This window comes from Balearica regulorum, chromosome 5, assembly GCF_011004875.1.
Source record: "Balearica regulorum gibbericeps isolate bBalReg1 chromosome 5, bBalReg1.pri, whole genome shotgun sequence".
Taxonomy (NCBI): Eukaryota; Metazoa; Chordata; class Aves; order Gruiformes; family Gruidae; genus Balearica; species Balearica regulorum.
The window spans coordinates 27,439,290-27,461,977 of record NC_046188.1 but is presented as its reverse complement, the minus strand read 5'-3'; the positions used below and the strand labels follow the sequence as shown (position 1 = coordinate 27,461,977).

The following is a 22,688-nucleotide window of genomic DNA, read 5'->3' as shown; positions in this document are numbered from 1 at the left end:
TGAAGTTTTAATTTTACATTTTAAATTTGGATTTATTATTGTTAATTGTGTGTTTCGTGATGTGTCAATAATTTATAACATCTATTATGGTACAGTTCTAATTTTCACTTTTCATTTTTAAAATCGTCCAGGGCAGCTGATGTTTAAATGCAAGTTGAAACATTTTATCTAATTTTCTAGGTCAATGTGTCCCCTGTTTGTATTGTAATGAAACAGTTTGACGCTTCTGACTGTGATTTGAAAAACAAGGAGCTCTCTTAGTGTGTTATTAGAGTGCTAGGCATTTTCAGTCCCCTCCTGTTAGCTGGAGTCTTTTTCTTGACCCTGAAAACCTCTGATCCCCTAATTAATAAGACAAGAGCTTATATTCCTTTCTAGATCAAAGCATCACCTGCTTCTGTTGTTGGTGGAACAGTTTGATATGTTGACACTTTGATATAGAAAATAAGATGAGCTGTTGTAATCTGCAGTAAGTAGCAGCTGCTAATGTAAAAATAACAGAATGGTTAGAAGTTGGATGTCATAATGTGTCACAACATGACTTGCTCTATCATGTGGTGTGTACTTGTCTTATTGGCATGATGTGTAAAATGTAAAAGCATTAAAAATAGTGTAAAATAAAAATATTTCTTCAATGTTTTTCAAACATTTTTCCAGATTTTTTTTTTCTTGCTTATTCATTCTAATTCAGAATGAAAGAAACCTTTGTTCCCCCTCCCAGTCTCCTGGTGCCCTGAGAAGACACCTGACCTCTTGCTGTCCTGCTAACCTGCTGATATCAGCAGAAACATACTTCTGCCGCACGAGAAATGGGGGCAATTCTTAGTTGTCCATTTGTGGCTAGATTCCATTTCAGACTCCAGATAACACAGGACCAAAGGAGCAGAAAGACATCTGATTGCCATCTTTCCCCATTATACAGCTCTACCAACTGCAAATGATTGAGTCCTTAAATTGCAGAAATTACCTTTGAGACTCTCCAGACTTCTCATCCAGCCTTCTTCTAATCCATATGAATATCCTGGATTGGTAGAAAGCAAGCTGTTGGTAGCAACTATTACTGTGTTAAAGAATACCTGCACGTTAGCAGGTATCTCAGACAAGCCGGGGGAAGATGCTTTGGGTGGGAAGGGTGTCAGTTCTAATTGGGTCAATTATAATCTCAATAAGAATAACTCTTCTACAAGAAGAGTACTTATTAAGCAAGAAAGTTATGTCTTAGAAAACAGGAGATATAGAGACAAATGAAAATTGCCAGAGGTTAAGCTAAATCGGCCCTTGGAAAGGAAATTAAAACAAACAGTAGTGTAACAACTGAAATGAGAACAAGGAAAGAGGAAATGTGCCACCTCTCTGAGAATGGCATGGAGATCAAGGATAATCCGGATTAGGTCTGAAAGTGTGTGATTTTATTGTTTTTTCTTTCAGCATTAGGCAATGATGATGTCAACTATGAGGACAGGCGTTACAAAAAGTGAATGTATGGAAATGGAGTACATCATAGCTGTTCAGTAGGTTATTGTGCTCAGATTGAGATCATGGATGGTTTTCATCCCCAGTTCTGAAAGAGCTGGTACCCAAAATTGCAGGAATGATGGTAGAGTTCTTTAATAAATCCTATGAGGCTGTGTACAGTGTAGTGTGACAGGGAATTAGCAGAGGCAGCATCTATATTTAGAAAGGCAAAAACCATAATTCTGACAATTGTAGACCAGTCAGTCTTTATTATGAGGCTTCAGAGTAAATTTGGAAGGAAAATGTTTTTAAAGCATGGATCCATCAACCGTGAATTGAAGTACAACTTTCACCCAAGTAAGATCATGCAAGAATTCTTCTTTGGTATGATAACTAGTTATTTAGACAAAGAAACTTATTAAATATAAGCTGACACATAAGCTTATATGTGGTGCCATATGGAAAATTATTAATTACAGTGGAGAATGTGTATATTGTTATTTTACAAGCAGGCACAAGCTTAATGTGGGAAATGCTGCTTGCTGTTAACTGAGTTCACCTAGCATCTCTTGTTTGGAAGGATGGGCATGTTGAGCTCATGTCTGTCTGCAAAATGTCATGTACCCATGAAGGAGATGAGGGATTAGTCAAAGGCAATAAGGAACTAGTTAGCAGGAAGGCAACAGCAAACAGCTTTGAAAGGAGAAATGTTAAGGTCCAAGGATTTCACTAGTGGAATTTCTCTCCAATTTCTCACCAGTTGGTGCTGAACCAGTTTTCTTTTATGCTGTCATTGAGAACCTTTGGCATGAAAAGCAACAGTGTACCAACAAAATTGCTTGGTGACGCAGAGCTGGGAGATGTTATTAATACAAAGTGGAGATATTATTAATACAAAGTAAGTTCAAGCTATCTTGCAGAAAGATTGGAATGGCCTCAAGCACTGGAAAAATAAAAGCAGTGGGGTGGAATTCAATGGTACCAAGTGTAAGGTATCATCATTTCAGAATGAATAAGAATTTCCACTGTTAGCTGCGTAATACCAGTGGGCAGGAGAACAGACAGGTATCAGAGGGTGACTGTGAGTGAAAGGGATGCAAGAATATATCAGGTAAGATGTTTCCACTGGAGTTAGGACATACTGCTAGCAGAGTACTGATGAGAGATGGGTTTGAGGTGATCAGGAGAATGGAGAGCCTGCTTACTGAGAGGTAGCAGAAAAGGTTGTTTGTTTAGCCTATGTAAGGAAAAGAAAATATATGCTTTCTATATATAGATGGAAATTTATATGCTCTCTGTAAATGCGTGAGAAAAAAAAATCAGTATAAAAGATAAAGCTATGAAGCTTTATTACTCAAGTTCATTGAATGTTTTTTTCCTTCTGTTGGATGTTGAAAAGCATTAGAAAAGCCATCTTTCACCCACAGGGAACCTGACAGCATAGGATGCTGTTCGTTCATACCTCTTTCAATTTAGATGAGAGTTGTGGGTGCTCATGTTTGACCTAGAGAAATTATGAAGAGATAAAAATTAGTTTTACCCTGTTCTCCTTTGCTTAAGTCTTGTATTTTTCCAGCCTTTCTGTTAAGAAAACACATAGCATTGTTCATTTAGATGTTTTGAAACAAAAGCTACAGCAAAAGGATCAGTAATGAGATTTTCTTAGTCAAGATCTGGCTATTTTAAGTTTGATATGTAGCAATTAGCTTTTAGATTTAATTGAAAAATTGAATTTTTCCACAAGTGACTGTTTGCTAAAATGCAAAATAGGACAATTGTAGAAACAGGAATTTTCTTTTGCAGGAAAGTGGGGTGGGGGACAGAGAGGATCTATCCACATTGAACCAAATATGAAAGTGCAGGAACTTGTGGGCAAAACAAAATTGTGAGAAGAAGACCATATACCAGTGATCAGAATACCCTTTCAGGGTTAAACAGGAACTTCACTGAGGGTGGCCCCTGTACCAAAGTGGTGACCGACCTCACCTCTAAATTGACCTTTTTAGGGAAAACCTCCACTAGAGGAACCTGAGTGTAATTCTTTTTCTTCTTGTTGCTCCTTCTTTACCCTACCTTCCAAAACTGATCCATTTCTGTGAAGAGTTCTGATTTCCACAGCTTGACATTTTCCAAAGGAATAATATTTTTTTAAAAAGTTCCCAAGCAGCTATTGTTATTACTAGAGGTGAGCTCATGTAGGATTTTTGCCATGTGCGCTATGGATGGATTTCAATATACATTACAGGAGTCTTCCAAATGTTTTATAGTAGTGCAGGCACCATTGTTTTTGTTAGCAATTTAACTTTGTGATGTGCGCTGTTTTGCTTTCCTTCTTCTAGTGAAGGCAGGCATCTCTCTTTTGAGAGGATATTTGAGTCATTTCTTTGTGTTTACCATCTTCAGGCCTGTGAATGATGGGTCGTCTTGTCGCAGGGCTGCATGCTGTGCACAAAAACTCCCATGCTTGAATGTTTGTTGGTCTCATGCAGTTCCCTAGTATCAACCCCACTACATGCCACTGAGGAGGTTAGCAAATATCTACTTCTCTTGCTTTCAGTCTTTGTTTTTTGTTTTTGTGTTTTTAAATCCAAAGCAGCTGATTCTGCTGTTATTTTTACTGGTGCAGACCCAGATGCAAATGCAGTTAAATCAGTGTAGTTTTCTCTGCTGAAAAACTGATATAAATAAGAGTCTGCAGACTCTAGTGCCTTCTGACTTTTGTCCTGAAAAGCAAGTGGAACATAAGGTGTATTTTTTATGATAGTTCTCCAAAGAGACTAGCCGTTAATCTCTCCATGAGTAGGTGTGTCAGCTGCAAACATTTCCTTCCAGTCTACCATTTCAATCACACTTCACAGTACACTGAAAATTGGCAAGGATGTTAATTATTGGCCTCTAGAACAAACCACCTACTTTGATTCAAGCGTGTTTTCCAATTTTTAAGAATGTTGTTTCACCTACAGAACAGTATAATTACAGAAAATAGCTTGGTTTGGCTAACATCCTTGTGTTCTGTGAGTTCTGCTTGCAAGGCAGCAAGCAGCACTGGGCAAGAGGCTCACCTGCAGAGGATTTTAACCTCTTGCTGACAGGAGTTAGGGCTTGCCAGCATCCAGTACATTGTGTTCAGTATCAGTGACCACTGTCACTCAGAGGTTAAACATTAACGCTTTCTGCTTTTAAAGCTGAAGGAACCCTCCATATAGTAAGAAAGGGTTTTTTAATTCCCCAGGGAACTTCCTGTTAAAATGTTATGAATGTCTGTTACAGGAGCAATTACAGCAGTGGGTCCTGTACCCCGGCAGTGGAAAACCCTGGGTGCAACGTGAGATGCTGAGCAGCACGGTGCAGAGACTGGTTGTGTAGCTGCGTTTCTGCAATGCGGTGTTTAATAAAAATTTGCCAGGAGTCAGCCATGTATCCAGGACATGATTAATCAACCAGCAGAATAAATTGCCCATAGATGACTGGGAGTTGACAGTAAACAGTAAAACACCTGCCTTGAAGACTTGCAGTCTTAACAGACAAACAGGAAACAAGCAAGTGGGAGCCCTGTTTTAGGAGAAAGATTTTGAGGCATACGACAGAGTTATTCATGATTATACAGCGAGTCTGGCAGAGCTGGAGGCTGAACTCTGTGCATTTCCCTTCATGTGTTTGTAGCTCATGTAACAGGTCTTTAATTTACCGAGAAACTTTTCCACAACGCTGTCCTGAAGAGTTGGCAGAATCCGCAGTCAGTGTTTCTCACATATGTGCCTCTTGGTTTGGGGCTCTACAATTTGTACAATTAATAACTTACACCGTGAATTAGAAACATTGGAGAGCAGCCCAATGCTCAGGCTCATGTGTCAAAGAATTGCTGTGCAAGCCCAGTCTTACTTGTTGTTACAATAATTAATCATCCGCTGATTTTAAGATAATTTATATGGTACCTGGTCCCTCAAGGGAGTCCTGCAGTGCTATTGAAACTGGACATTTTAAAATTAATGATGATTAAGCTGTAGAGCCATATTAAATATACATGAGTACTTATTTCTCCTACCTCCTCTTTAACCGTAAGGCCGTGTTGGGGCTGGCTACCTTCCTGACCTTACAAGCCGCATGCTGCAATTTCCATAATGGCCATGACTCACAAGCGCTTCACAGCTCGGTGTGAATAAACACGGGGTGGGGAGACATCCGGGAGGGTTCACAGGTGGGAGATGACAGCAGTTTCTCAGGGATTCCCTCGCTCTGCTATAAACCAGATCCTGGGTGAGAACGCACCCAGATCCCAGAGCAGCCCCCGCTGCTCGTCGCCTGCCGCCGCTCAGGGTGCGGGTTATCCGGCCGCTCTCCTGCCGGAAACATCAGCCAGCGGCTCCCAGCACAGGAACCGCGCTTCACAGCCGGAGAGCCATGTGCAGGCCAAGAGTTGCGCATCAGTAGTTTGTGGCTGAGTGCCTTGCTTCACTCTCTATATGTTGGTCAACAGTTTTGCACTATAGGAATATTGTATCAATATCAAATAAGTTTCCTGAGAAACACTTGGCTGAACTGAGAGGTCTAACCTTAGCCGTTCAAAAAAGTGTACTGTATACATGAGGGAAGCCATTCAAAACATCATCCTGCTGGGTAAAAAAAAACTTTAAAAAATTGTAACACTAGAACAAGAAAGGATTTTTTCATAAGAATTAAATAAGCAGTATTACAAAACAGTATAACTTTATATACGTAATTATAATAAAGCAATGCTGAAATGAATGCATAAAGGATTGTTATGTTTTCAAAGCAATATGGATATTCTGAATAAACAGTTTGTCATTTGTTTACTGTTTTGCAGGCAGACTTGATAGTCTTGCAACAAGGAAAAAGAGGCCGCTCTTCAACAGTGCAAAAAATTAGAAGAAGAAATTCAGACATTCCGTGTTTATTACAGGTAAAATAATTAATACTAATATAAATCAGTGACTCATAGGGGAAATTTTTTTGTACTGTGTCTGACTGTGAGTGAGGAAATGGCCTTATCAAATAGGTATTTGTTGGAAATGTGAATACATCAATGAATCAAGGCCTGCATTTCTGCTTTACTGCTCACCAACCATCTCTTTGAAATAGAAGTCCTTTTCTTATAGCCTAAATTTTCTATTAGTTTCTTCTAAGGGAAGGGGAAGGTTGCTGGCAGTTGAGTCTCATATAAATGAAAAAGCTGGGTTACAGCAATGCATTCACTTAAAAACACGAGGACAAAAGAACCAGTTGACATAAGTGCTTGTTTCTTCCCTGGTTGTTTGCACATGCCTAACTTAATCAGCGCAGATTTTAAAATAATAAAACCAGTAGTTCTAAAAGATTGTTTTCTTTTCACCCCAACATACTATGTATGTTTTAATTCCTTATGTTCTGTAGCAGTGTGTAGAATGAGAGAAATAGCCATTCTCTCATTAATTTAGGTGGGCTGCACTGAACATTTGCATGGATCAGTGGGTTTTAGTCCCTAAGGAAAAGCTCTGTGTGGTCCAGTGAAGGAGTTAGGTTGTTTTATGGAGTGATGTTGGGTTACAGCTCTCATTTCATCCTGACCTCCTGTGTGAGAGGGGATACAGAGCTGCCAGCAGGTTACAGGCAGGAGAATTGGCATCAACACAGCAGAAAATTGTGAATCTGAAGGCTGAATGTCTGTGATGAGGGATGTGGGCTGCAGAGGTAAATAATAAATGTAGTGTGAATATTATGTTCATTGGAAATAAAGAGGACTAGTTAGTTATGACTAAAAAGCATTTGCAGTAGCAGAACTGTGTATGTTTCCAGTGTTTCAGCATTTACAAGTGAAAAATACTCGGGTTTCTAGAGGTTTTTAGAGTTTCCCCTTCTCATTAAGTTTATTAAAACCTTGGAGGGAAGTTTCAAAAACAACTTTTGTTCCTAAATCTCATAGGCATTTATTTAAAGCCTGTTAATAGTGAATAGAAACCCCAAGCAATTTGTGATTATTGCTTTTAATGAATTTGGTCAGCATTTAGTGTGTGCACAAATGGTATGATTTACTAAGCCAGAAAGAATTCATTATAGTGCCCTTGTTACTCACTTAAATGGGATTTGTAGAATAATTTAAAAACAGAAATGCAATTTTTGTATTGATATTTCAGAAATTAAGAGGTTGCTTGTGTTGGTCTCTTCACATTGCAGGAGATTTTTCACTGACTTTTAAGTTATGTTTTTGAGATAGTGTGTCAAGTTTGCAATAACATATAGTATTTAAGAGTCATAGAAAGTGGCCTCAGTTTACTGATGTAAATGCTTTAAATCTCAGAAATGTTAACAATAATGACTTGCAGAAATCACCATTAGAACATACCATGGTATTAACTTATGGCCCTTGTGTTGGGTTTGCGTGGCAAGGTTTTGGTAGCAGGGGGGGCTACAGGGTTGGCTTCTGTGAGAAGCTGCTAGAAGCTTCCCCTGTGTCTGATAGAGCCAATGCCAGCCGGCTCCAAGACGGACCCGCCGCTGGCCAAGGCCAAGCCAATCAGCGCCTCTGTGATAACATATTTAAGAAAGAGAAAAACAGTTAGGGAGAGCTTTTGCAGCCAGAGAGAGGAGGGAGAAGATGTAAGAACATCTGCAGACACCAAGGTCAGTGCAGAAGGAGGGGGAGGAGGTGCTCCAGGCGCCAGAGCAAGATTCCCCTGTAGCCCCTGGTGAAGACCATGGTGAAGCAGGCTGTCCCCCTGCAGCCCATGGAGGGAGGATGAGGGGGTGTAGAGATTCCACCTGCAGCCCGTGGAGGACCCCACGCCAGAGCAGGTGGAGGCACCTGAAGGAGGCTGTGGCCTGTGGGAAGTCCACGCTGGAGCAAGCTCCTGGCAGGACCTGTGGACCCGTGGAGAGAGGAGCCCATGCCAGAGCAGGTTTGCTGGCAGGACTTGTGACCCCGTGGGGGACCCACGCTGGAGCAGTTTGCTCCTGAAGGTCTGCACCCCATGGGAGAGACCCATGCTGGAGCAGTTTGTGAAGGACTGTAGCCCATGGGAGACACTCACGTTGGAGAAGGTCGTGAAGGACTGTCTCCTGTGAGAGGGACCCCACGCTGGAGCAGGGGAACGATGAGAGGAGTCCTCCCCCTGAGGATGAAGAAGCGGCAGAAACAACGTGTGATGAACTGACCGTAACCCCCATTCCCCGTCCCCCTGTGCCGCTGAGGGGGGCGGAGGTTGAAGCCGGGAGTGAAGTTGAGCCCGGGAAGATGGGAGGGGTGGGGGGAGGTGTTTTAAGACTTGGTTTTATTTCTCATTCCTCTACTCTGTTTTTCCTAGTAATAAGTTAGATGAGTTCCCTCTCTAAGTTCGGTCTGTTTTGCTCGTGATGATAATTAGTGAGTGTTCTCTCCCTGTCCTTATCTCGACTCATAAGCTTTTTGTTATACTTTTTCTCCCCTGTCTAGTGAATGAGGGGAGTGGTAGAGCGGCTCTGGTGGGCACCTGGGCCTCAGCCAGGGTCAACCCACCACAGCCCTTAATTTGAACAAGCAGAATTTCATTATAAATTGGATGATGGTATTTTGCAAGATATACACATCTGAGTATCTCTCCTGGGTCAAGAACTATTGTATCACTACTAAGTTATACAAGTTCAGAACATCAAAAATGAAAGATTTTATCTCCTACCTCATTTTTTCTTAGAGGATGGGGTTTTTTGTAATGCATTCTGAAGTGGACACACAGAGGCACAGGTTGAGTGAGGTTGGCAGGGACCTCTGGAGGTCATCTTGTCCAACCTCCCTGGTCAAACAAGGCCACTTAGAGCTATGGTAATTTTATACTGATCTGTCTTTCGCTATCATTAGTATAATCCAGAACAAGTCAATATAATTTTATTTTACAAAATCAAGGAAGAGATATTTAGGTCCAGAATATCTGTATGTGTGGACATGCAATTGTCTGTATACACAGGCATGCTCAAAAGAGGGAAACAAGTGGAGACGTTCAGGAAAAAAACAATCCCCCCTTTTTTTCTCCAGGAGAAAGATTCCTGGTATCTAGAATACTGCATTCAGTTTTGGGTGTCCAGTAAAAATAAGACATCTAGAAATTGGAGCCAGTTTAACAGAGGACCACCAGTATGGTCAGGAAGCTGTAGCATTTGCACTGTAAAGAGGGACTGAGGGTATTGCTCTTGTTCAGTCTGGAAAAAAATAATATTTCTTTCTTTGGTGGCTTTAGGGAGACCTAACAGCTCCCTGACAGAACTTTTTCACCATGAGGGTTGTCCATCATTGGAACAGGTTGCCCAGAGAGCTTTTGCCATCTCCATCTTTGGAGATTTCCAGTGCCTGTCTTTATCAAGTCGTGAGTAACCTGGTCTGATCTCATAGTTGATATTGCTTTGAGAGGGAGGTTGGTTGGACTAAAGACCTCCAGCGATCACTTCCAACCTGAATTATTCTACAATTCTGTGATCTGGTAGCTGCTGCTGTTTGAAGCTATTTGAAATTTTTCTCCAATGGTGAAAGAAGTCTGTGTTGTAAACTATACTTCTCTGTAGATGAAGTGGAAAGTGAATCCTAGCTGAAAGTGGAGAAAGACTCAAACCAAAATTAAAATGAGGCTTTGGGGAATAAATGATGGAACATTGATTTCCATCTGAATTTTGACTTTCTGAAAAGAAAGCACATCCCAGAACAATTCCAGCCTTCTTTAAAATGAAAGAGAAGTGAAAAGGAGGAAGAATCTAGTTCAGGTACAGAAGGGAGAGGAAGTTGGCTCTGAATAATGTTGGACAGTTTCTCTGCTTCTGTTTGTTCTTCTTGTGTTGTTTCTGTGTCCTGTCTCAAAAGGAAAATTGCATTTTCTGGATAGTAACCTAAAAATACATATCAGCAATGAAAATTTGCCTAACAGTTTGGAACAGTATAGAGTTTCTAGCTTACTAATATAATTGTTTCAACACAGTACTTTTTAAGCTGGGGATTAATGCAAATCATAGATCGTCAGTGACTAAAGAAGGCTATATCCAAATAATCAGTTTTGAAGTGTGTGGGAGTGTTAATCCCACTACCTCTTTCTCACATAGCTCTGCTGTTTGAACATCATCACAAGTTTTTTATTTGCATATTTTTCAGTTACGTGGTCTGTACAATTTTATAACCAGTTTCCTTCTATTTCAGTAATACTTCAGAAGTGTACTTCTACGTGTTAAAATGCTGACAAAGACATAGGCTATTGCATACTGATTATTTTTCATATATTAGCTAACACAGTACAACTGTGTATGAGAAAGATATCTCTATACAGGGAAGTACATATATATTTTTCCATATTTTTTTTTAAGTCTAAAATATTTCACTGAAAAGTTCTGGCACCAGGATTTTTCACAGGCAAATAATTTGGACAATTTCTCACTAATACTGCAAAAGTTATTCCTCTAACATATCAACCCCACTGCAAAGAAAGATAGGGGAGCAAAATAAAAATACAGGGCTATCTTTACTTAAAAGTATGTTTTTGATAGATTTCTTGTTGAGGTCAAATGCAGTGATGCTCAATTCAATAAAATTATTGTTTAGTCTCTGGCTATGTAAGATATGTACATCTGCATTAGTTCACACACCTTTGAATGAAGCTGAGGATAAGAATTGGCATGTCCACATTCTCAGGTAAAATTTAGGGATGTTTTTAGTAACTGTGAGTAGTTATTTCAATGACAATTTAAGAGGCTTCTTTGTGATTGAATCAAGTGCTCTAAAACTCATGTATTTGCTAAGTCTGATGTTCACAGGGGAGGAGGGGCAGTGAAAACTTTTCGAATAAAGTCTTCATCCAGAGGTTTTTCCAATTTGCTGTTGAAATGTGTGAGATGCAGAAATAACTGCAGGCTGGAAGCCACAACAGGAAGAAACTTAGATTTATCACAACAAATTTCCTAATGAACAGGTGTTTGAAAATATTTGCAATGTTAAAATGAAATTTAATTTCGAATTATTTTTTTACTCTCCTGAAGTTGAGAAGAAGTAAGGATCTGAAAGAAAGATCATAGTAACGTGGAGAGATGGAGTTTTAATGGCAGGTGCATATCAGTTCCAGGAGTTGCAGAGTAATTGGAATCTGTAAGTTAGGACCATCATGCAAGAAAAGGATAGCTTATTTTAGAGTTACTTGACGGTTTTCAGTAATGAAATAGAAGAGTATCTTCAGCGAAACCCCTTGGAATAGTAAGTACTATGATCTGAAATAAATATTTTTAGCATCAGACATTCAGTCAATATGGGTAGCTTCTCCATCAGAACTGCAGTTTTGTTGCTTCCTAACCAGTTGTATCACTTCTAAAAAGTTATAAACTGCTGAAGAAGTTTAATAAAATTTTAATCTAAAAGCTTCTAATGCTCCTGACGCTTCACTTAAGTTGGAATTCATGTTTAAGTGGCTCAAACAAATAGTCTAAATAACAATAGTTGTTACGAATGTCCATATACTTTTCCCACAAAGTCTCTTGTAAAATGACATGGAGGTTCATCTTTTTAAAGATTGAAATTGATAGACATGAAAGAGAAGACAATCAACAGGTATTTATTATTTCCTCAAATGAAAGACTTATAAACACAGGGACAAACTCAAATTTCATTTTAATTACAGAACTAAATCACCCTATAATAGGAGAAATAGATGAAAAATATGTTTTGCAGGGCATCATTTGCAGTCCTGGGAAAAAAGGCTGTTTTCTGTGCAAGCTCTGAATACAGTGGTGCATGTTTAATTTACTTCCATTCTATAGTTTCATGGCCAATGTTATGGAATATAATACTCTGATGGTACCATTTCAACTATGCTCCATGGTTTCCATGCACGGATATAGATTGGTGTAATTCTTGCTGTTTGACTTTTCCTCTCGTTCCAGTTTTAAGGGCTATTAAAAGCTGTGGTTCACAGCCACTGCAGTAGCAAGTCAGAATACAAGTGCCTAAATATTCAGTCTCCTCTTCTCTGACTGACCCCTGCTCAAACATTTCAGCCTGTTTGTTCTGCCATCTCTCAGTCTTTTTCAGAGATTTCTCCAGTCCAGATTTCTCTCGGGGGAATGTGGTTTGTAGCAGAAGATTGGGCTGCTCTAACATCCAGCTTCCCGGTCCAAATGAACTGGAACCCATTTACAGTGGGATTAGTGAGGCTGCAACCACTAGAGCAGAGTGATGATCTCAGTCCTTCCTCTAAAGCAATAGCAGGATAGCAGGATACCTTGAGCACCTGCCTCTGCAGTTTACCTCAGAGAACTGGTCTTTTCATGGCTGGTTTTTATCTCACTTTTTCAGTTATGGCCGTTGACTCATTTTCCTGCTCTTTTCATCCTGTCTGCTCACTGCTATTCTGGCAGTTGCTGTCGTTGTTTCAGTATTAGTTGCTTTAGACATAACGTGGTATAATTACAGTCATTAAGAAGAATGACCGGATAATGATATCACTGTAAACCTACTGCTCTTTTTTGCAGAACAATTTTGGGGAGATCAGAGAGAAGTTGTGTTTTAAGTATTCTCTGTCCTTGCAGCAGTGGCTTCTATTTTATCCAAGAGTTTCAAACACCTGATGTCAAACATAAAGCTTGAGCTAATTAAATTTCCCGCTTCCAAACAGAAGAGAGATTCTCTTTTATATCGAACAGATGAGGCGCTTGCATCTATTATACAGTAGGAGAGAGTGTGATACGTCTTCTTTTGAAGGAACCTAACCCACTGCAATTCAATATGGCCCAACATGTGGAAAACAATGGCTTGGTGAGGGAACACTAAGTTTTTTGTTTGTCTTTCATTATTATAAAAAACCTCAGATACTATCCAAACTGTATTTCTTAATTTATTCTCTACATATAAAGTCCCACTAATTTCTGTGGGCGATTTGGACATGCGAGGAATAGAGATTTAGCCCTTGTTTGTGGTTTGGGTTTTTTTAATTTTAATGTGCATGCTTTCTTCCTGTTTGTTTATTGAACTGAGTGCTGAAATTAGTCAAAAATGGTTATTGTCTTTTAAATCAGATTGGTTAAAACCACACATTCTCTGAGCAACCCATGGAGGTTTCAGTGAATTGTAGTCAATCTGTGGGGGCGAGGGGAGCCAACACCCTGGTAATTTAGACCTGGGATTTAGAGTCTGCGGGTTCAAGCTTCTCCTCTGTTATCATGCCTCTTTGCAGTGGGGTGCTGCAGCCCCAGAAGAATTGGGGTTTTAGATTGGTGAGTCCTTCTCACTCTGTAGTCCCGAGAGCGTTTTCTCACTGGTAAGCCCCTCTGTCTTCTTTCCCTTTGTCTCCTTATTGCTTGTGTGATCACAGCTCTTGTTAGTGTTACAGGAGCCAAAAGCCCAGGGTTTGGGGGCTCCTTCATGAACTGGATCAGACAGCTGAAGGAGGAAAACAGATCAGTAAGCTGCTCTGCTTTGGCAAAGCAGCTGCATGAAGTTTTAGTGGCGCTGCTTAGACAGCTCTATTTCACAGTGTCTTGGTGCAGGTGGGTGGCGGAGGCAGAGCCCTACCTTGTTATCCTTGTTATCCTTATGTATTTCATACTTTATTGGATTTCTTATCCTCTTCCCCCTGCCCTGTTCCAGGCTTCTTGTTTTCTAGCCTGGAACTGATTATTGTCTCTCCTTCTGCATTTGCTCTACTTTCTAGCAAAAATAAAGTCAGAGAGACTGACTTTATAAATCGGTGGATAGGGAACTTCCTTGGGAATGTGGCTGACCAGACTCACATCTGTACTTCAATTAATATTTGACCATTTGCACAGAAGAGGGATGGTAGAGAGACACTTCAGTATACACCATAGGCTTGGTGGTTACAGTGCCTGTTTGACAGGCAATGAAAAGGCAAAGTGGTATCTGAACCTGTTGGGGATAGTAGGGGGTATCTTTTTTTGTCTCCCAATGCAATATCTTAGCCATCAGAGCGCTCTCTGAGCTGACTCTGTCTCTTATTTAGAGGCACACACAAAAAACACTTTTGAATGTTTCTCTTTTTCACCCTGACATGATTTTGAAAATTTTCCCATCTCACTGGGAAAAAAAAAAATTGTAGCATGGAAAACCGATTTCCTACTCAGCTCTAGTGATTTAGAAAAACTTAGAGGGAGAGGCAGCACTGAAATGTCAGAGATCCCAGCCACCTGATGGAATAGCAAGCCACCCCACGCCATCCCTGCTACCAGCACAGGGGTGAATGCAGTACACTCAGATTGCCTTGTGCTACTGTTCACTCAGGCATGGATTGGTCTGACCTACATTTCATGAAATCTTTGTGCCTAATGTTTCCAGGGGCTGGGTCTTGGCATTCAGAGGTGCCTTGCCAATAGGAAACACTAAGCAGCAGATCTGAGGAGGGACATGGGCAGCGTGAATATGGACCAAAGTGCCTAACATGCTCTGTGGTGCAGTTTTAATTTGTACCGTGTACTGTGCTCGTTCTGCTACTGCTTCTGTTATTAGCTTTGTTATATTAGCAACTTTCTCAAGTTTTTAAGACTAGCGGAGAACCAACCGGTCACTTGTTGTGCCAAGCACATTAAAGCTAGAAGCCCTCAGCAACTCCTTATACTGTATTTCATCAGACTTCTTCCCTACATATTTGCTCTCTTGGGGTAATGTGAACTAAAACAACTCTTACCTCGTCGGTTTTGCTGTGATGGACCTTTTTAGATGAATTTCTGCTCTTCTCTAAGAGCAGGGCTTTGCTTGATGGAAAGGAATTCCTTGCCATCGGATACTGATATGGTCTCACGACTCTGTATAGCTGGCCGTCCTAGCTTTCTGTTAGCAGCTCTCCTTCACCTGGCCGGCTCTCTCCCCTTCTCTTTTACCTGCTCTCTCTGTGGTTTTCTGTTACCACTTCCTTGGTTTCTCGGTGAGCTGAAAAGTCTAGGAAGTGTAATTTTGTTGTGTGCTTTTTGGAATAAGTGCCTAGCTAGAGGTTTCTAGGAACTGTTTTTCAAATTTATTAAAGCCTAATAAAATGGAGTTATTGGAAGGAAGGTTTAAAGTCTCTGGAAGAACTACCTGCGAACAACTGACTGGCTGCTACTGATGGGTTGGAGTAGATTAATAATACAAAAGTGTTCTACTCCTGTAGAAATGCTTGTAAAAATTAGGACTTTGAGATCAGTAGAGTTAATATCTATTCTGTATAATGTAAGGATACTCAAAAGAAACATTGGAAAATCTATAAAGAGCATACGCAGGATTATGAAATCCGTTATCTGGTAGAAAGGGTATGTGACCAGAGGCTACATGATTCTGCCACTGAAATGCTGGATGAATACAGATGAATCACATCACTAAACTCTGCTTCAGCTGCTTTATTTGTGTAATCTGGGTTAGAAGCTATATCATTTTCCCTAACACCTTTAGAGATCTATGACTATGAAAATGCAGGTACTCCTACTTTAACAAGGGAAAGATACAGGATAAGAAGCAGCCCTCTCTAGAGCAAGTTAAAAAAATATTGGAAAACTGTGTGTGTAATAAGAGCTGTTTGAAAGACAAATTTTCCCATGAGAAGTTTGAAAGAAAATCTAAAACTAAAAAAAAAAAAAAAAAAAAATCCGCTTACCCTATAAATATTGTAGGAAAGGGAATGTCTTTTGTTATGAATATGATATTTAGAAATAAAGTAATAACATTGTCAGGAGGACTTTAAATGCCATTTCTTTTTTGTTGATTTTTCACAGGACATGTTTTTATGTTAAAATGTCAATTCAATAATAAAAAAAAAAATTCATTTTCATGTCTTTCAGTTCAGTTCTCTTCAGCTGAAGAACTGAAACAAAATAACATTTCAAGTTGAAATGTCAAGGTGAAAGGAAAATTTTCACTTAGAAATTTGCCACAGGAAGCCAACATGTTTTTTGTGTTGGAATTTACATCTGCCAATAAAATAAAATATTTGTTTGGTGAGAAGACTTTCCACATAAGCAATTTTCAGCCAGTGCTAGACATAACATTGCTTTTCTTACTTTGAGCTTAACCCTGTTCACAGTGGAGTCAATGGAAAACTTCTGTTAGGAAATATCTAGGAATTCAGGTGGCCAGAGAAATCCTCTGCCTGTCGCAGAACACACGCCAGAAGACTGCCCACCTGTTGTGTTTACAAAGAGAGATGCCAAGAGTAAGGCATTTTCTTTATTCAGTTGCTTTTTTAAGTTAGAGCTTTTATTAATTTGCTACATGCATGTCACGCTGATGCCTTTTACTGGAAAATTTTCCAATTTTACATTCCGTCCACGAGCTGCTTTTCTAACTAATGTGATAGAGGGTTTGTGTTTTGGAAGTGAACATTGTGTCCAGCATTGCATAATGATGTGTTACTCATCTGGTACCGGTAATTCTTCCAGCATAGGTGTGAAGGCTGTCATTTTTAGGGAGGGTAGGGACCAACTTGGAAGCTTCAGCCACAGTTTTCCAGAGAAGAAGTGGGCCTGCTGGGATTTGCACAATTCTGAGCCTCTCAAATATTTGAGTAAAATGTAACGTATTAGTAATAGTTTGCTTTTATAAGCTGCAGTTCATATGGTCATGACAGGAAGGAGAACTAGAACAGAGCACTTGGGTTTTTTCCTACCACCACCAAGAAAGCGTGTAAGCAGCGGTACGGAGCTGCTGTCTCACTAGCAGAGAAGCTTTTCTGGCTGAGAGTTTGGAAGGAAAAGCCACAGAAGGAGAGGGAGGGAGGGAGTTACGCGGAATGAATCATCAGCGGTATATTTTCTTTGACAGCAAAGCGAGTTTAAAGAAGCTCTTCCCCTACCTGAGCCACTTCATGTTTTCTTTTTGTCGTCTTTTCTCTTAATCTGTGCTGTATCAGTGATACGGATTAGAGCATGGCCACCCACAAATGCTTTCATGAACAACACAGAAGTGCTGTTTTCTTTCACCTTCTTCACACTGCTCATGAGCCACACAGTATGAAGGCTACTGAATTGGAAAATACAATATTGCAGTGTGTGATAGTAGAATTTTCTTGTGGTGACTAGTGTCCTGAGTAAATAAAAGGGCCAAGAATCAGATCTCGGAAGGAAGAGAAACCCGCAAATCCTGTAATCTCAGGGTTGAACCCACTGAGGTTGCTGAAGATTGGAGCAAATAAAGTCATGGTCTGCCATACAGAATCCACCATTGTGTGTCTCACATCATCAAGAGAGGTATTTTTCTGCAGGTTTTGCCACTTTCTTAAGGCTACTGCTTTCATTTTTGAGAGAAATTTCTTGGTTCTGATAATTTAATTTTTTTTCTTCATGCTCAACATCATCATTGCTTCCAAGCTTTCAGGGTTAATAGCGTGTGTCTGTACCAGCACAAAAACACTGATCACCACAAAATAAGCTTTGAGATGCCCAAATTGTTTCAAGAGTTAGAGTAGGAAATAATTATGGCAATTGTGTAAAATTTGTTCATAAATGTTAACATTGTAAAAGCTATAACTGCAAGTGATCTCTCTCTTTTCAATGTAAATTTGTATTCAGTGCTGGCCAAACTAGACTCATACGTGCAAACAGTATCTACCCAAAAGCCAATAGCCTAAACTATAAATACAGTAGTTTATTTGGGATTTGTTTGCTCGTCTTCTGTATCTTTTTTTTTTAAACAAAGTAGGAAAGTGGGGGGGGGGGGGGGGGGAAGAGTGCTCATTTGTTTTTTTGTATTATTTATTTGTTATGTATTTATTTTGTTAGCATTTCTGGTGCTTGCAGCAAGAAAAAAAATCCTTTTATTTCATTTATCTATTCTTTTAAAGTAACATACTAAGAAAGAAGCGTTGGGTAGAAACAAAGTGAAGTCACAGTTGGATATTACTGTTACAAGATAGGAGATGACAATGGTATCTTTTTAGTGTATCTGTTATCTGTGGTGTCATTAAACCTAATGATGTGCTAAATAATAAAAGCAGCTTTATCACATCCCAAGGCCTTGACTTGTCTCGAAGTTGCCATGCCTGTGGGTTCCCTTTGGCTTTCAGAAAGGGTTTGGAGTCAGAAGAAGCTGCAGTTCAGAGTGCATTTATGCGATCTAAGCTCTTTAGACAGATGGCTGCTAGCACTCCAAAATGATTAAAATATGTTCCAAGCAACATCAGCCTGTGGGCTTGGGGACCCAACCTTTCATTAGTCAATAAAGGGTCTTGAGTTCTTGAAAATGAAATCTTTAAAAGCTAATAAGGCTGCTGGTTTGCTCTGAGCTGTTTCTTTGGATCTGCTGTTGTGGATTGGACTTGGGCCAGTATCTGTCCAATAATACGAGGCTTTAAGAAAAAAAATCTGGTTACAAGAGGCCTCCCAGCAGATCTGCCTATTAAACAGTGTGGCCAAAATTTTCAGTCTCAGATACGTAACTTTAGGCACCTGAGTTTGCACTGTGGCAGCTGGGAAGGAATCTGCAAGTGCCCCTTTGGAAAGCCAGCCGCTTGCTGGAGCATAGTTTAACTGTAGGCACCAAGGCTTGATCATTTTTACCTCTTCCGTTTTATTTTTAAATCCTTATGGTTCAACCCAGGAGTATCTTGAGAATACTTTCAGGGTACTGTAGCTAAGATCATTAAGCAAGTTTTCCAGAGCTTCTAGAAATTAGTAATATGCTATATTACAGCATTGCCAAGCATTGTCAGTGCTTGCTAAATATGAACATGCCACAGTACAGTTTGGTGCTACAGTGAGGTTGTGTTTATTCTCTTGTCTACACCCAGCTTGTGAGAGATAGCAACTGGGGGCTTGTGCAAATGTGAAGTGTCTGTAACCCCTGCATGTCTATGTGAGGGCAGCAGCAATAAATGCCTATTTAATAAGATATTAACAAATCCAAGCCTTCTGTTTCTTTTTTTTCTTTCTCTGACAGAAGAGATACTGCTCTCCCAATTTGTAAACTTCTGAACTTGAAATGTTCTTGCCCTGTAAACTCTTTCCACACAAGTCTCAAAATCTGAAGATATGTAAATTCTCTCAAAAATGCCTCAAGATTTAGCCCATCACTGGCTAAAAGAGAATGTATTTTAAAACACATCAGAGTTTTGACATACACCAACAGAAGCAAAGCAAGTCGCGGTGATCCCATTAGCTCAATGTGATCCCATTAGCCAAATTGTTCAGCCTGTCTTCTTTCACCTTGGGAACAGCTCTCACATTCCTTTTGTCAAGACTTGATGGGGCTGGCAACTGAAGTTCTTCCCTCTCCCACACCATAGTTACTTGGAGAATGTCATACTCCATTTCTCTTTCCCATAGTCTCACTGTGAAGGTTTGCCTGTGCTTCAGCTTGAACAGCCAGTGAATTTTACTCATCATAAGATAGGCAAGATGTTACTGTCTCTCAGTAAATGTACATCAGATTCTGGGTTCTGATTATTGGCAAGTTGATTTTTGGTTTCATTTGTTGTAAAATATCTGATTTGTGTGTTCCAAAGATTTTGTCCACCATCTAAACACTCCTGACATCTACTCTAGTCTTACAAACGACTTCTAAACTGTGTCACATTCTCCCTAGCTCTAGGCATATAGCTCCGGGCATAGGGGTTTAACCTCTGGTTTTCGAATTCCTGTGAACTAATTTTTTTCCTCAGATAAAACTAAGACCTCATTTTCCCTGGAGCAGGCCACACAAGACAAAGGTCTACACTAAAAGCTCAGGACATAGCAGGCATGGCAGTTTCTCCTAGTGTCTCCATTTCTGGAGTTCCTTATGAACAGATGTATTTACTGTGGACTCGAGAGTTCTCCCATTGATTTGTGTTCTGAACTGGTCCTGTTACTTTATCTCTCATTGCTCTGCCTCCTAAAATTTAGAAAATTGACCTAATCACCTAAATGAGTCAGAACTTCAGGGTAAGGAGATCCACCAAGCCTTCATCCAAGTGTTATGATTTTAAGGCTCAATAGGTCATGAAGAACTAGCACTAGGGAAGGAAACTATAAAGAATAGATTCACAGTGTCTTGGGAGCAGACAGAATTCTCCTTAGGAATTATGTCTCTCTCTGTATCTCCTAAGGTACCAGATTTCATATTAATCAATTTTTCCTCTGCTCCAGGGAATCACGTAAACCCTTTCATTAAACAAGCCAGCATCCTACATAGCCAGTGTCACTACTTTTTTGGATCATTTTTCTGAGCTCTGCAGAAGCTCCATTTCCAATAATGCTATGTAACGAGAAAGTGATGCCAAACGTTCCATCCATATACTCAGGTCTGAGGTTTCCAGAGAACTCAGCAGTACTTCAAAAGCAACATGAGTCTGGAGAAGTGGAAGATTTTTACATGCCGCTGAAGTGCTTGGGGAGCTCCTGCTCTGAATATTCTGATTTGTCATTGTTTTCATCTGGAGTTGCAAGCCCCTGAAACTTGTAAACACCAAGTCCTGAAGGTCTCCATTTGGGGAGCAGAAATGAAGGGCCTCTTTCGGAATGTTTTTTCTTTGCCTCTCGATTCCCCTAGCTGTAAGACGTGAATAGTGCTACTCATGCATTTTTTGGGAAATACATTGATTTAAGTTTTCGTTATTAGATTCTGCTAAATGTTAAGTGGGGTAAACCTAAATTTATCACAGTAGCTATTGTATTGCAGCAGTCCTTCTGAAAAGCAAGTACAGAACTGCCTTTTCCAGACAAACCATACACTGTGAGTGCCCCATTAATACATTTAATGTTTAATGACCAACTGTTTCTCCCGCTTCCTCTAAATTACTGTAAAGTTACTATTCCAAGGAGAGAAAGTAGCTTTTTATTCTGGAGAAGACTGTGGCATTCATTGCTTTGAGTGAGAGTGTAATCTCAAACAGTTCATAATATTTCCTCTGCTAAAAGGCAGCAAGAATTTGGAAACCATTGAAGTAAGGATGAGGCTTCAAGAGAGAAAAAAAAGTATCTGCTTTCCAGGTAGGTGAGTCCGATTGTATTAGTTCAGGTTTGGGGGGGTGGTTTTGATCAAATAAACGAATGTGTATACATAACTCTGTTGTAGCAATGTTGCAAAGTTCCTTCTTTCTGTTTGTAACAGTGCAGCTCTTTATGACTGGGGATGAAAAAACTGGTTTAGCGAAGGAGGTGTTGAGCCTGCCAAAGTTGATGGAGGTGCATTTGGATAACCATTTAGTGTGGGACAGCTAGACAGGAACAGAGAAGAATGTAAAATGAGTAGATTGCTACAGATTTATGCTTGCCAGAACAAAACAGGTAAATTGTTTGTGAGTTTAAAGACCCTGAGTTTGCAGACTTAAGTAAAGACACACCTTCAAAAAAAGTCAAGATGATGTTGGTATAATGATATTTCTTTTGAACATTATGTTGGAGGAAGGTTACAAGAATGTTGAACACTTAAAAATGATTTTCACTCAACTAATGCTTCCATAATGGACGTTAATACTGTTGACATTACTCATGGATTGAATGCAAGCAATTTAGACAATAGATAGTATCAGGTGCTAATAGATCAAATGTAATTACTCTTGATGAAATAATTTTACACAGTTTAGCAAAATCGTTTCAATTATTCACTGTAAAAGAAAACATTGAGTAAAAGTGAAAATACTAAGCTTTCTCCTCTAGGGGCATTGTATGCATTTCTGCATCGTGTTTGTTTCTTCATAGCAACCTTTCCTCTGTAACAGCTTCTAGTGCAAGTTATTACAATTCTTTTTGCATAAGATAGGTCATGTGAAGTTCAGCTCTAGGTGGGGCCACTGTGGTAGATTGGGGGACAGTCTTAATAGATCCGTTTCATTAATTAAGTCATGCATTTTTTTATTAACAAAACCTGTATGTCAGGTTTAGCCAGCTGGGAACCATTCTTATGGTTGTTATCTTTGTCAGAAGGAATATTGTGAAAATAAGGAATTACTGTACATGCTTTAACTCCTGATTAAACAGAGGAATGACATCCGTTCACCCACTGTCCATGAAAAAATAACTTAGGGGCATATCACAGGCTTGATTCATAGGTTCTGATCTTGCATATCTCATTAAGGTAAAAACTCTGTACATCACATTCAAAATTTACCATGAAGGATTTGTCTCATACCTATCCCATGGTCATTGATGTAAGCAAGGTTAAGGTCAAAATTTCAAATATCTAGATTATTTATTGGTTTTTTTACTCCTGAAGGAACTTTTTCATCTTTCCCCTCTTTTTGGATTTATAAAGCAATATTTTCTCACTTTCTGTCTCTTCTGCTGTTCCATTCCCAGAGATCAGGAGGAAGCAGTAAGATTTCTGGGAAGTATTTAGTCGTACTAGA

The 22,688-nt window shown here is 39.7% G+C and overlaps 1 protein-coding gene across 1 annotated transcript in view; it reads left to right on the top strand.

The window, feature by feature from the left end:
• The window catches only part of MIPOL1 (mirror-image polydactyly 1), a 200,622-nt gene that overhangs the window by 139,207 nt on the left and 38,727 nt on the right, over positions 1-22,688 (top strand). The window contains 2 exon segments of the mRNA XM_075753955.1: positions 6,281-6,304; positions 6,306-6,376. Of these exon segments, the coding sequence (XP_075610070.1) occupies positions 6,281-6,304; positions 6,306-6,376 (95 nt within the window).